The sequence below is a fragment of the Sprattus sprattus genome (assembly GCF_963457725.1).
Source record: "Sprattus sprattus genome assembly, chromosome: 2".
Taxonomy (NCBI): Eukaryota; Metazoa; Chordata; class Actinopteri; order Clupeiformes; family Clupeidae; genus Sprattus; species Sprattus sprattus.
This window is the reverse complement of record NC_137921.1, coordinates 18,920,266-18,933,447: the sequence shown is the minus strand read 5'-3', so window position 1 is coordinate 18,933,447 and position 13,182 is coordinate 18,920,266. Positions and strand designations below refer to the sequence as shown.

The 13,182-nt window shown below is 43.2% G+C and overlaps 1 protein-coding gene across 1 annotated transcript; it reads right to left on the bottom strand.

Annotated features, from left to right (window-relative positions):
* Positions 1-5,274: 5,274 nt before the first annotated feature.
* Positions 5,275-12,870, bottom strand: tcp1 (t-complex 1). The gene is made up of 12 exons (XM_080860638.1): positions 12,767-12,870; positions 11,936-12,021; positions 11,231-11,359; positions 10,544-10,641; positions 10,186-10,296; positions 9,372-9,553; positions 8,272-8,398; positions 7,573-7,748; positions 7,217-7,340; positions 6,595-6,787; positions 6,231-6,394; positions 5,275-5,792 (listed from the first exon to the last, which is right to left on the bottom strand). The coding sequence occupies exons 1-12, from the start codon at positions 12,837-12,839 to the stop codon at positions 5,579-5,581; spliced, it is 1,677 nt and encodes a 558-aa protein (XP_080716764.1). The 5' UTR covers positions 12,840-12,870; the 3' UTR covers positions 5,275-5,578.
* Positions 12,871-13,182: the final 312 nt, after the last annotated feature.

The window sequence follows — 13,182 nt, the reverse complement described above, 5'->3', positions numbered from 1 at the left end:
CAACATAAACAAATCAAGGGGCCCATTGGCCAGATTTCAGGACACAGTCCATTACAACAATTGAACAAAAATAATTAAAAAGTGATATAGGATGCTCTTCAAGTTTGCCTATCTAGCATTGCTTATTGGCCTACAGCAGAAGAAACAGAATCAGATATTTTTTTTGCAAGCCTCAAACCAGTGACCATGGCAAAGGAAAGGGGATGGAACCTGCTTGAGGCAATTTTGCTGCCAAATCACCATAGAACTCGGTTACGGATAGAACTTTCCGGAATGAAAGAACTCCCTGTGATGAAAAGGGAGAATTCTTACTTCATTAGCCTCCCACACACCAGTGTGACCTGTGCTCTGGGAACATCAGTTAGAGTTGCCTTGTGTCAGATTGATGCCAGCTCTTTCAGAATGTTCCACTTCCTAGACCTACCCTGAGCCCTGCTTATACACGAGTACGATACCCCCCAGCAGGTACTGTCACACTGATGTGTTAAGAATGAATGCTGTAAAGAATATATGGGTCCATGGAATATAGCGTGGAATTTTAGAATCTTACATTGTTGAAGAACGCATTCTTTTATAAGAATGTTTAAATTTCCCTTGCTGAAGGGTTAAGTAAAGTTAGCATTTCCTGCTGTTGTAAAGGAATCTTTAATCTTTGTGAGCTAATATATGAGCTTGGCAAGAAGACAGGTACAAACAAACAAACAAACATAAAAAAGCTTAAGCGCTTAAACAGACAAAAACATACTCTGGACGTGTTATTGCAGGCTTTTTAGAAATGTTTTTTTTTAATTCTTTTAAATGGCACACTGTAAACTTTTAATGTTTTCTTTTTCTTTTTGGTATTGAACTGGAATTTGGTACTTGTAGCCGTGTCATTGAAACCCCAAATAGCAGTTGAATACCGGAGTGTATGACAACACTACTTGATTTAGCACCTCAAGTATTTACTAATTGTATTTGTACTTTATCATGTGTCTATTGTGGAATTCGACCGTGCACTAGTGCATTTCTGGAGGGTTAAATGTAGGTGTTTCTGTGAGAGTTTTGTGAAGTCACCTAATGCCCACAGAGACTCAGTAGCCAACTGACCAAGGGCTTTTTATTCACGTCAAAAACAAAAACACTAAAAACACACACCCATGGCTGCAGATTATACAGTAATAAAGAAGATACCACACATCATCCTAGTTACTGTATGTTGTGTGTGTGTGTGTGTGTGTGTTATGTTGTTAATACTGGCCAGTGACTCTTGTTTAAGTTAAAACGTTTGTTTTCTTTTGTGGTTGGCAGTTCTCTGTGCTTTGCACTTAAGTGTCCCCTCTACCCCAATTCTACAGAAATGTGCACACACAAGTTCCCCCATCACCCACCATTATAAACACTTTAACCTTTTTGACCTGTAAAAAAGCACTTTGACTGCCAAACCATCTGTCAACCCACCCCCAACATCTAAACTCCTTAAACCACCCCCATGTCATAGCACCCCCTCACAAACACACACACAAGCTGCTGCTTCCTCTTTACTTCAGTTAAGAGTGAGATGGTGATAATCACTGTTAGACAGGGAATTAATTGTTCATTTTGAGTAGAAACTACGAGGGTGTGACTACGAGTGATTACCCTACTTTTAGCTAGCACTGCTAGCTACCTAAACTACATGGTATGACTATAGCCATATCAGTGAGTTTCACATCATCCAGTAAGATTCAGTGATAGAGCTTGAATGGCTGTGCCCTTTCACATTTTTTGATTTAAGCAACATGGTATGTGCCACCAAAGCAGACGCATAATTGATCACTTTTACATCAAATTTTGTCGAGTGACTCCTATACCATGAAGTGACTAGTACAAGTTATGTCAAGTGAAACTCACACATTTGTGTGGTGGTGGTGGACATGCCTGATCTGTGACATGGGAATAAGGCTTAGTCAAGAGCCCGAAGGCTGGGGCTCTCCAGCCCCCGGAGAGACAGTCTGCACCTCAGCCAGCATCTTCACTGCACCAAGCTTAAGACATCTAATTGAATCAGACACAAGACAGGTCAGCAGCGAACTGCTTCTTTTTTTACCTTATCCATACCATTAAACACACCAACATAATTGTCATTACACACAGCTTGTGAGCCTCAACACTCACATAAAACATGCAGTACGATGTTAGCTTAGAAAACATTATGGTAGTTTGTGTATCTGTGTGTGTGTGTATCTGTGCGTATGTGGGTGAGGGCAATGCTCAACATGGCCATGAGCTGCTGCACCAGAGGACTGGGACTTTGGCCTCTTGGCAGACAGGACGTGCGCTTAAGCCGGCTGGCAAATTGGCTTTCTGTGCAAAAGAGCTTACGAACATGTCACTGCTGCACCTCGCCTGTGAATTCAGGTCACTCATCAAGACAGGAGAAGATCTGGTAATCTGCCACAAAAGTGGCCCCCACAAAAGAGTTTAGGGAGACAGACAGACAGACCCAATATCGGAGGACCTACAAACAGATTATACACATACGTATGTGTTCACAATACTAAATGTAATTTTCGTTACATTTTGTAGTGTTTTTTTTTCTCTCTGACATGCAAAGACAGCTGGTGGAAAGATACCTTGTTAGGTAATTGTAATGCAGGCTAATTCCTAAGCCTAAGGCATCCCATACGAGTGAATGGATAGAAGGATGGACAGGTTTATCTTTGGAGGACTTTTACGGGGTGGTTTGGAGGACTTTTAAGGAGTGGTCCTAATTGGTTGAAGGGCCAACCACAGCATGCATAGCAGGTTAATAACAACTGCAACAGGTTCAGCAAATCCCAAATAATATCAATACTGTGGGGTATGACTAATATTTTTTCTTGTGTCATATCTCATTTCCTATCGATTCCCATGTCTTAATCGCCTTTTCTTTCACATCCTCACAAATTACCTTACCAGTTGTATATTTGTTATTTGCAAAATTATATTATATTGATATTACACAAGCTTTTCACACAGCATCAGTAAAGAACATCCATCCAACCATCTACTCATCCATCAATTTATCTATTCGATCCATCTATTTACTCATCCACCAATCCCATACATGTATCTATTCATTCACTCATCCATCCATCTAGCTGCTCTATCATTTCTCTATTCCTTTCTTCTTCCCTCCCTCTGTGTCTCAGGTAGTAACAGGTGGTGGTGAGCAAGAGCAGTGGCAGGTTAGTGAGTCTCACCTCTGGGACGATAAGGGATATTCTGCCACAGTAAGAGGATTTCCCAGCTTTTCCATCAGGCCATCTTAACACAGGACAATATAACATGTGTGAGTGAGTGTGTGTGTCTTTTAAAGACAGAGAGAGGCTTGTGATCAAATATTACATTTTATTCATGATAATAAATTGAAATAAACGTGTTGAGTAAATAGATTGTGTTGTGTGGTAGGTGAGAAAGTGATTAGTTGAATTTAGGTATGTTTTATAGCGTTTATCGTGTGTGTCAACATTCATAGCCTGTGCAGAACATTTCAGAAATTCTTTGAAAAATTCTGATGACACCCGTCTTCGTCACACACTTGCATCCACATTTCCCCACTGTTCGCCAATATTTGAGTGCTTTCTCACATAGATCTCTCACCCACTCTATGTGTTGCACTTCTTCTCCAGACAGATACTTAGCCTTCTAAGTGGATCTCATAAATAAATAATGGTTTGGCTAAAAACAAAATCTGAATGATCCACTGCGATGCAGTCCAGTCCTTCTCATCAGTGCTGGATTTTAGCAGTTGATGAGTACACTGCTCTCTTTTGGCCAGGAATAGAACTGCAGATTAGTTTGAGCATTTGGTCTGACTGAGCGACTACGAATCACCCTCACTTTGACAAAACGTTTACCTAATGGGAAACGGTGGTGGGTTGAACACCCTGTAGTGTTATGCAAGCACAGTTTAGGCCATTCTTTTAAAAGATTTTTCAGAGTCTGCTAAAATTGGTTTAATTGTTTTTGCATCTGTAAAGAACTTTTGAATCTGTAAAGGATAGATTGAGATTCAATCCATCCATAATCTTTTTAATAGAGTGGGGTTTATGAAGGCCTGCATGTCGCTACTAATCGGGAAACAGCGCTGACACAACCAGCAATCTCACAAGAAAACTCACCATAAAGCCTGTTGCACACCATTCTGAGGAAACATGTTGTCCAACCCGGAAACCAGAATCAGATTAAATTTGCCCATGATCATGTGTCGTTCCTGGCAGAGGCTGGCCCCCATTAAACACACAACAGTTGCTAACATAGTTGGCATTTCTAAAGAGAATATCAACAATCTTATAAATGCTTTATATTTTTCTTAAAATGTTAATTCATCAAATGAATGTGCTTCTTCATGAGTTCAAGTTCCTTCTTATATGTTGGTATGTGTGTTAGTTTCTCAGCTCAAGAGTATGAAGTCAGTCAATTCTGCTTGAATTTGACATGCTGGGTATATATGATAAACATAAATATTCTAAAAAAAGAAAATATAATTTCTGCACTCATGAAAACTCTTATCTTCATGAGTTTGGAAGACAACAAAAACCCCCACATAATTATGATAATCACGTGACTTTGTCCGATTCACTATAAAGCTCCAGAACATCTAATAGTAATCAGTTATTATGTACTAAAAACAACAAAATTGTCCAATCCACTATGGTGTTTGTACAGTTCAACAGATGGCTAGTTATGGGGCTCTTGACAGGATGCTGCCCATTCACGGCCTGTAGTCGATCATCAAAGGGCCCCCTGTTGAAGCCCCCTATAGCACCACATGGTGGTCTAGTAGACTAATGCTGACAATGAAGGCAACTGTAAATATGAACTACCCTTGTTGTAATGTCAAGTATTCAGGACGATTGTTGGAGAGTTTTGCAGGACAACTTTATTCAAATGGAGAAGTCTTCTGCAAAGAAATGTTGGGGTTCTTGTCATAACGGCTGAAGTGACTTGATACCTATATGAGCAGCGTTGAGTTGACACCACCTTAACAGCAGCATGTCTGGGATCAGTATACCCATGGTTATTCATTCCAGCTGGTATGAAGGCAATATCAAACTACACAAAACAGAAAACTCCCTTAGCAACAATCATCATGCTTAATTATAGCTGAATCGATACCCATTTCTTAAATTTCATTAACTTAAATGAATGTATTTTTTTTTTTAAATGCAGGTTGACATGGGTTACAGGTATATGCAGTTTATGTCCGGGAGAAAAAACTGGAATGAGATACTGGTGTTATGTGCAACAAAAAAAAGCAGAGACTTCATGTCAGTAACAAATAAATGGCTACTCACAACCATTTGGGTTTATTTTCTTTTAAGTGTCCCAAAAAACAATAGCGGCCAGATGATTGGATGATGTTTCAGTCCCCATGGCAACCTGTCATGGCCTCAATAATACACAGGCAAAACAAAAAGTGCACATTCTACTCTAGCGACAGAACAGCAGAGCTTCCATGTATATAAATACACACAAGGCCTTTGCCTGATTCCCGTACAGAAACCAGCGCTGGACCCAGAGAGACCCGGAGTGGAAACAGGACAAAGAACCCGACCTTCGAGGAGGAGGAGCTCTATCCCTCCAGGGAGCCGGACGCCACGGCGTCCTGGTAGGAGGGGCCGCCCTCCTTCTGGTCGGGGAAGAGCTTGATGAGGTCGTCAATTCGCAGGATGGTGATGGCGGCTTCGGTGGCGAACTTCAGACTCTTGGTCTTCACCATGGTTGGCTCGTACACGCCAGCCTGCTTGTTGTCTCTGGGCTTACCGTTCACCAGATCCAGACCAATCCTGTAGCAAAAAGAACAGTCAAAAGTGTGTTCCTAATCATCTTGATAATGTTTAGACGCCAAATCATAGGAAAAGTCTTTGTTAGTGATTGAATGGCATCTGATCGATCTTTGAGAGTGTGTGTCCAGTCCTTAAGCAGTTCAGAAACACCAGAGGATGTGCTTCTGTGTTCAAAGCTTCAGACTGAGAATACTGTATCCCACGCGTATAACCACACACACACTATGGTCAGTGAGGTAGCAATGTTAATGGGAAACACTCCAATTTAAAAATTTAAATAATTTTGTAGATGTATTTATCCAAAGTGATTTAAAAGGTACTGGGAATAAGAATAATCAGTTTGGAATCAAGGTGCTATGAATATCGCCGAAAATGATCAAAGTATAGAAATGCATTTATGTCAGCCGGTCTGTTTCAGGAGGACTATCGGAGTCTCACCATTTGAGGTTCTTGCGCTCGGGGTTGACCTGGGCCTCGTTGTGGAAGGCGCGCAGTTTGGCCACGAGGTCAGTTGAGTCCTGGGCGGCGTTCACCGCCAGAGTTTTGGGGATGACTAGCAGCGAGCGTGCGAACTCTGCGATGGCCAGCTGCTCCCGGGAGCCCTAACACACACACAAACACACGCATAAGTTCAGTGCAAAAGCAGATGTTAACAGAAAGTGCATGTACTTCAGTGTGATTGTAAGCCTACATGCTTGTGTCTGATAAGAGTGCATATTTCTGCAGGTAGATGGGCAGTTCTGTGTGTGTGTGTGTGTGTCTAAGTCTACAGACATGCATGTGATTGCCGCCCCTCCCTTACCATGCTGGTAGCATAGTTCTCCAGGTAGATGGACAGTGCTGCCTCCACAGCGCCCCCTCCTGGTACCAAGGACTTGGACTCCAGCACCCTCTTGACCACACACAGGGCGTCATGCAGAGATCGCTCCATCTCATCACACATGAAGTCATTGGCCCCACGCAGGATAATAGATGCCGATGTACGTGCCTTAGTACTGATGGATGGATGGACAGAGAGAGAGAGAGAGAGAGAGAGAGAGAGAGAGAGAGAGATATTAAGTACTTGTGCTGTGCTGTTAGAGTAGCATACTAACTGCCAGCTTTGGCAGTCATGCTAAAAAAGCAATTTTGTACTGAACTCAGACTGAAAGTGAACAAGACACATAGAAAGGCCAACAGGAGAAAGCAAGAATAACAGAAATGAGGACCGAGAGAATGAAATAAAGACCAACATACAAACATGAAAATAAAAAAAATACAAAGAATTGTACAAATTGTCCCCAAACCTTGGGGGTTGTGCGTTGTGCATACCTTATTACAAAGGTACCAGAGAAGCTACCCTCAGCAGTTTTCTAACTTCAGTGTTTCTTTAATTTGGTTGCATATATGTGTTTATGTAATGAGTGAAAGATTGTTGCGCTCACTTCTTGATGAGGATGAGCTCATCGTCACACACCCTTTCCTGCACCACCTCCTCGGCCTGGCCCAACATGGACGGCTCAAACGTCTCCTCACCCTCCAAGTTGGACAGGGACGCACAGATGGTGGCTGCAAAGAGACAAACACAACCGTTACACTCGAGCGTCATTACAAACTAGGTGGACAATCAGAAATTCTTATTTTTCAAACCGCATTCAAAGTATCATCCAAGTTAAACTCCAGAAATGTTTTTATCTCGCAAATTATTTGGGAATATAATCTGATAATAATATTTGACAATAATAGTAATAGCTAACACCACAGATATCGCTTCATGAAGGCTACATCGATCCCTGCTGACCTCCGGTTGACTTGGCGATGCGTTTCATGTCCCTCTTGAGGACACGTCGGATAGCCATGGCCCCAGCGTCCTCAAAGTACTTGAGGCACATGTCATCGACACCCCCCGTGGTGAGCACCACATTCGCCCCTGCCGCCAGGATCTTCTGGATTCGCTCCTTAGTGATGTCAGACTCCCTAAGGTCAAAGGTCAAACACATGGCCTATCACATAACATGATTGGTTGCCCACTACGGATAAAAGTGTGCTCCTAATCACTGGGAAAGTCCCACTTGCACAGCAACATGGCTCAAAAGGCTGCCCTGTGTATCATTGCCTTTACTGACGTGATGTACTCAATGTTCATTCAATTACAAGATAATGTTTAGACACCAAATCATATGGATAGTGGTTGAATGGCATCTGATCGATCTTTGAGTGTGTCCAGTCCTTAGGCAGTTCAGAAACATCAGACAGGATGTGCTTCTGTGTTCACAGCTTCAGACCGAGAATACTGTATCCCACGCGTATAACCACACACACACTAGGTTCAGTGAGGTAGCAATGTTAATGGGAACCCTCAACATGTCGGGGGGAAACACAAAGGTGCAGAGCATTAATCTAGTCCCATTTACAGACTGTAAAGACTGTGTGAGCGCACAACTGATTCTGAAAGTGCTAGTAAGTCTGTGTGTGTGTGTGTGTGTGTGTGTTGAGGTACCTCTGTCTGATCTGGTCGAGCTTCTCTGGGTCGTTGATGAGCACCTGCACTCCCATCTTCATCTTGGTCTTCTGCAGGCTGAAGTCCAGGCAGGCCACCTTGGCGTTGGTCACACGCTTAGTCATGCCTGGAACACACACACATATATTAGAGTAGTATACACACACACATTCCGCCGACAGGTCAAGGGACTGAACCCACAGAAGGATCCTGCAGCTTAGCTGCTAAAGCAGAGCCCAGATCATGTTAAAGGCACCCAGTGCAACTTTCGAGGCTTAAAAATGAACATTCAATTAAACGTAGTAAGTTTCAATAACTCCATACCATTACATATCAACATTCAAGGAGCAAAGATGAGACGTCGTTGTGTGGTGAGAACTGATAGAAAATCGTAAACAACAACAATCGCCGCCATTTCCCCCCCAAATCTTTATTTATTGGTGCCACCAATAAATAAAGCAGGATTCCAGTCAATGGAAAAATGGCCTCTCCCCACCGGCAATTGTTGTTGTTTACGATTTTTCTATCAGTTCTCACCACACGACGACGTCTCATCTTTGCTCCCTGAATGTCGATATGTAATGGTATGGAGTTATTGTAGTTGCACTGGGTGCCTTTAAGCAACTAATGCAAACATTACCAAGATTGGGGTCGATTCCCAAAAGAAATAAGCTACTAATGAGAAGAAAAACATTTAAACCATGTCACCATGGTCGTCTCCAGGCAAAGTGTACTGTCAATTCATATAGAAGTGGCAGGGAATAGCTGCACACCCCTTCAGATCTTGACAGAGTTGCTCTTCCCCTTTAGCATAACCACACATCCGATAAGGAACAGATGCAGGTGCTAAAACAGGGAAATGGATAATCATGTGCCATACAGACGGCCAATCACCAGTGAGTACACTGCATGTCCAGACAAACAAACCATTTTTGTACATTGTAGGATTCTGACATTACTGAAGCCCATGCATTTTAGCCTGCAGACCATCCATCTCCCATGTGTGAAGTGGCAAATTACAAATCCAGTATATAAAGCGAGTAGCGCGTGCAAACACACACACACACACACACACACAAACACACAAACACCACCCTTACTTTGAGATCCGACGGTGCAGTTGACTGCGTAGCCGTTAACCAGGTAGCTCTCCTTCTGGCTGCGACCGTGGGCCTTCAGCACATTCACAGAGTTGATGGGGTAGTGTGCCACGCCCTTCCCGTCCGTAAACTTCACCGCCTGAACCGCATCAACCACCATGTTGGCGAAGAAGTCTGCATCACTGACAGGCCGACAGGTCAAGGGACTAAACCCACAGAAGGATCCTGTAGCTTAGCTGCTAGAGCAGAGCCCAGATCATGTAAAGCAACTTATGCAAACATTACCAAGATTGGGGTCGATTCCCAAAAGGAACACATAAAAACATTTAAACCACGTCACCATGGTCGTCTCCAGGCAAAGTGTACTGTCAATTCATATAGAAGTGGCAGGGAATAGCTGCACACCCCTTCAGATCTTGACAGAGTTGCTCTTCCCTGTTAGCATAACCACACATCCGATAAGGAACAGATGCAGGTGCTAAAACAGGGAAATGGATAATCATGTGCCATACAGACGGCCAATCACCAGTGAGTACACAGACCGCATGTCCAGACAAACAAATCATTTTTGTATGTCAGAACACCATATTAATATTTTCTTACTAATCAGCCAGCTATTTATTGTATTTGTTATTTATTAAACATAACAGCAGCATTGCAACATCATTTAACACCCAAAAGAGCCCCTACAAAACATGAAACACTAAAACAACCCTTCTGAAGTTTCCGCAGGAAGGACTACGGCACACTTGAGCAACGAGTGCAGGTGAAGCCCCTGAGTAGCCATGCTGGCTAAGCATGAGAGAAAGGATACACTCCGATGATTTTGGAGGACATGGAGGTCTTGGCAGCGTTAACCAAACACTCCCTGCCTAGGTCGTCTGTGCTGATGGTCAGATTCTCGTTGATGTAACGCACAGCCTCCCTGTTAGCAGAGGAGACACAGAGCACACACAGTCAGTAAAAACAACTGGTAGCGGCACTAAAGTGTGAAATGGAGGTGTGTTGTGTAAGTGTGTCAGTGGTTCCCAAACTGAAGGCCCGTTGTTGATAATGAAAAAAATGCAACTCGCATATAACATACAATTTCACATGGTGGGCCCTGATCATATTATGTCAATACAACAACATTCTGTCAATACAACAGCGGGGGATACGGTGGGGGTCCATACTTGCAGGCTAGCCGGTAACCACTGATGATGGAGGTTGGATGGATCTTCTGTTTCACCAGCTCATCTGCATTCTTCAGGAGCTCAGCAGCAATAATCACCTACAAACACACTCAAACACATTACACTATGCTCTTACAATCACCCCGACCCAGTTTTACATTCGATCAACATCATCTCAACACGTCCTAGAAGGTTCTGGAGACTTCTGCTTGCGGCTAACATTGCAATCCCTCTAAGCATTTGTCGGTTTGACTGTACTGTCAATTCATATAGAAGTAGCAGGGAATAGCTGCACACCCCTTCAGATCTGGACAGAGTTGCTCTTCCCCGTTAGCATAGCCACACATCCGGATAAGGAGCAGATGCACGGTACTAAAACAGGAATCTCATCAATGAATGATCACGTGTGCAATCAACGGCAGACAAGCGCACCAAGCGGCTCATTAACTGCATAACCAACAAGACAGAGTGCTACCTCGCAGCACAGTTTAAAAGCTACATACTGGAAACATGGGACTATATTTATTAAGATGGGAGAATGATCACAACCCAAGCTTCCTCTAGACAAGTGATTAACGTTGTTAATCTCACACTTAACACATGTTAATTGTGTGCATGAGCACACATCATTACGTCGCCCCTGGGTGTGTGTGTGTGTGTGTGTGAGCGTGAAGGTGCGTAACTCACCACGGATGTAGTGCCGTCTCCGACCTCTTTGTCCTGCAGCTCGGCCAGCTCACACAGCACTTTGGCAGCTGGGTGCTCCACCTCCAACAGCTTCAGGATGGTGGCACCGTCGTTGGTGATGGTCACATCCTGTCAGCACACACACACAAATTAATTCACATGCAGGTCACATTGCATTTCATGGAGACTGGCTGGTACTGGTTGGATAGAATATTGGCTGGTATCCAACTCCGAAAGGATTTATCTTTGAGTTTTAAGTCTGCGTATGACTTAAGGCATATTGGAAGATAGGGCCATCTCACAACCTTTTTAAGTGTTCAGATGCATGCTGGCCCGACACCCGTACAAAAATCGTGTCCAACCCAAAAGGCTTTCAGAAGCAGCAGAGTTCAGTGGTTCTGTATGAAATGCTTTCGGGTGAAGTTACTGTATCCCACGCGTATTACCACACAAACTACTACAAGTGAGTTGGCAATGTATATGGGACAAAAAGTCAACCTTTAAATCATGGAATGAATGTGTGGACATGCACAAGACAATTTGTTTATGGCAAATGGCAATGAAACAAACATCAAGCGTGGCGAACCGTATCTCCATAGATACATAAATAAGCGCTATTAATATATGTTAGAGTAGGAGAAATAACATGGTTACACGTGATGCCATTGCAATCACTAACATTAATTATCAAGAGAAAATGCTTACGCCAATGTCGTCGACCAGCATCTTGTCCAAGCCCACGGGCCCCAGAGAACTCTTGACGATGTTGGCGATAGAGGATGCGGCCATGACTGCAAGAGAGGGATGCGCTATAGATCAACTGGTTCCGAGTAACGCTGTACATTCAGCTCAACACAGCAACTATGAAAGCAGATTTGTCTACCAAACATGCCAATGTACCGTCAACTGAGTCACTTGGTTGGATGAGTAAGAGCATCCACCCAATACTGACAATTGACAGCTTTTCTATTAACCACTAGCGAGGCCATTCATTAGTTGGATGAGAAATGAACGGTACTAGAGCGGGGCGTGTTAGGACGAATACAGCGATCGGATTAAACTACCACCAATTGCTTTCAAATACTTGCTAAAAATGGTAACATCTGACAGATACCTGCAAACTGATCAGAGCCAAAGATGCTGCAAGCTAGCTGGCTATCCACCTGACTAGCATATAGCTAGCTCATGTTAGCATCCACCCTAGGCTGGCCGTTACTGTTAACATGATAACTGATTCAGCATTTAGCTAGTAAACACTATTTTAGAGCAACTTTACGAACGTTTTCAGACTTCCAGTTTTTGTTCATTGCTATTTTAACAGGCAGCATACCACTAACTTCCAGTCACAGTTAACTTTAGCTGAGAACAGACAGAAAGAAAGAAGTTGATGACTGCAAGTCATCTCCACACGTGCGACATTACCCGGGTAGCTAGCTAGTTAGCCAGCTACTTCACTGCCACAGCTAACGGGGCATCTTTGTCACCCCGTCGTATTGGCTTTCAACATTTTACAAAGAAAACGGACATTTTTCTAACCATTTTGAGTTCTCACTGAGTCCCCAGACGTTCTCTGGCCGAGCACGGTTAACGGTCCTTCTAGCATCGACATCTTGAGCCACCACCTACAAGCCAAGAAGAAAGGAAATGTTGTAGCGCATTGTGGGTAAACCGGTTAAGCGCACAGATTTGTGGGTCGACTCCAGCGCTCGCCAGAATGTTCCAGATAGATGCTCTACGTCTACAACACAGCCTAATTCCCATCCAGTTGAATATATTTACAGTCTTCGAAACTCTTGACAATTGTTCAACGGTGTTACAAGGTATATTGTCACTTAATACACTTTGCGTGGATCATTTATCCCATAGCAAGACTTTTAAATATTCTTATAAAAACTACATCTCCCATAAAGATATGTAAATATAATTGGGTGTGCACGAGTTCCTGACGACCA

Bases quoted from the DNA above. Each gene is read 5' to 3' on its own strand.
- tcp1 (XM_080860638.1), bottom strand. From the start codon at position 12,839: ATGTCGATGCTAGAAGGACCGTTAACCGTGCTCGGCCAGAGAACGTCT. The intron at 8,399-9,371 runs GTAAGGGTGGTG...TGTGTGTTCCAG, and splicing joins CTGCACCGTCGGATCTCAAA to GCATGACTAAGCGTGTGACC. The intron at 6,395-6,594 runs GTAAGGGAGGGG...TGTGTGTGTTAG, and splicing joins AGAACTATGCTACCAGCATG to GGCTCCCGGGAGCAGCTGGC.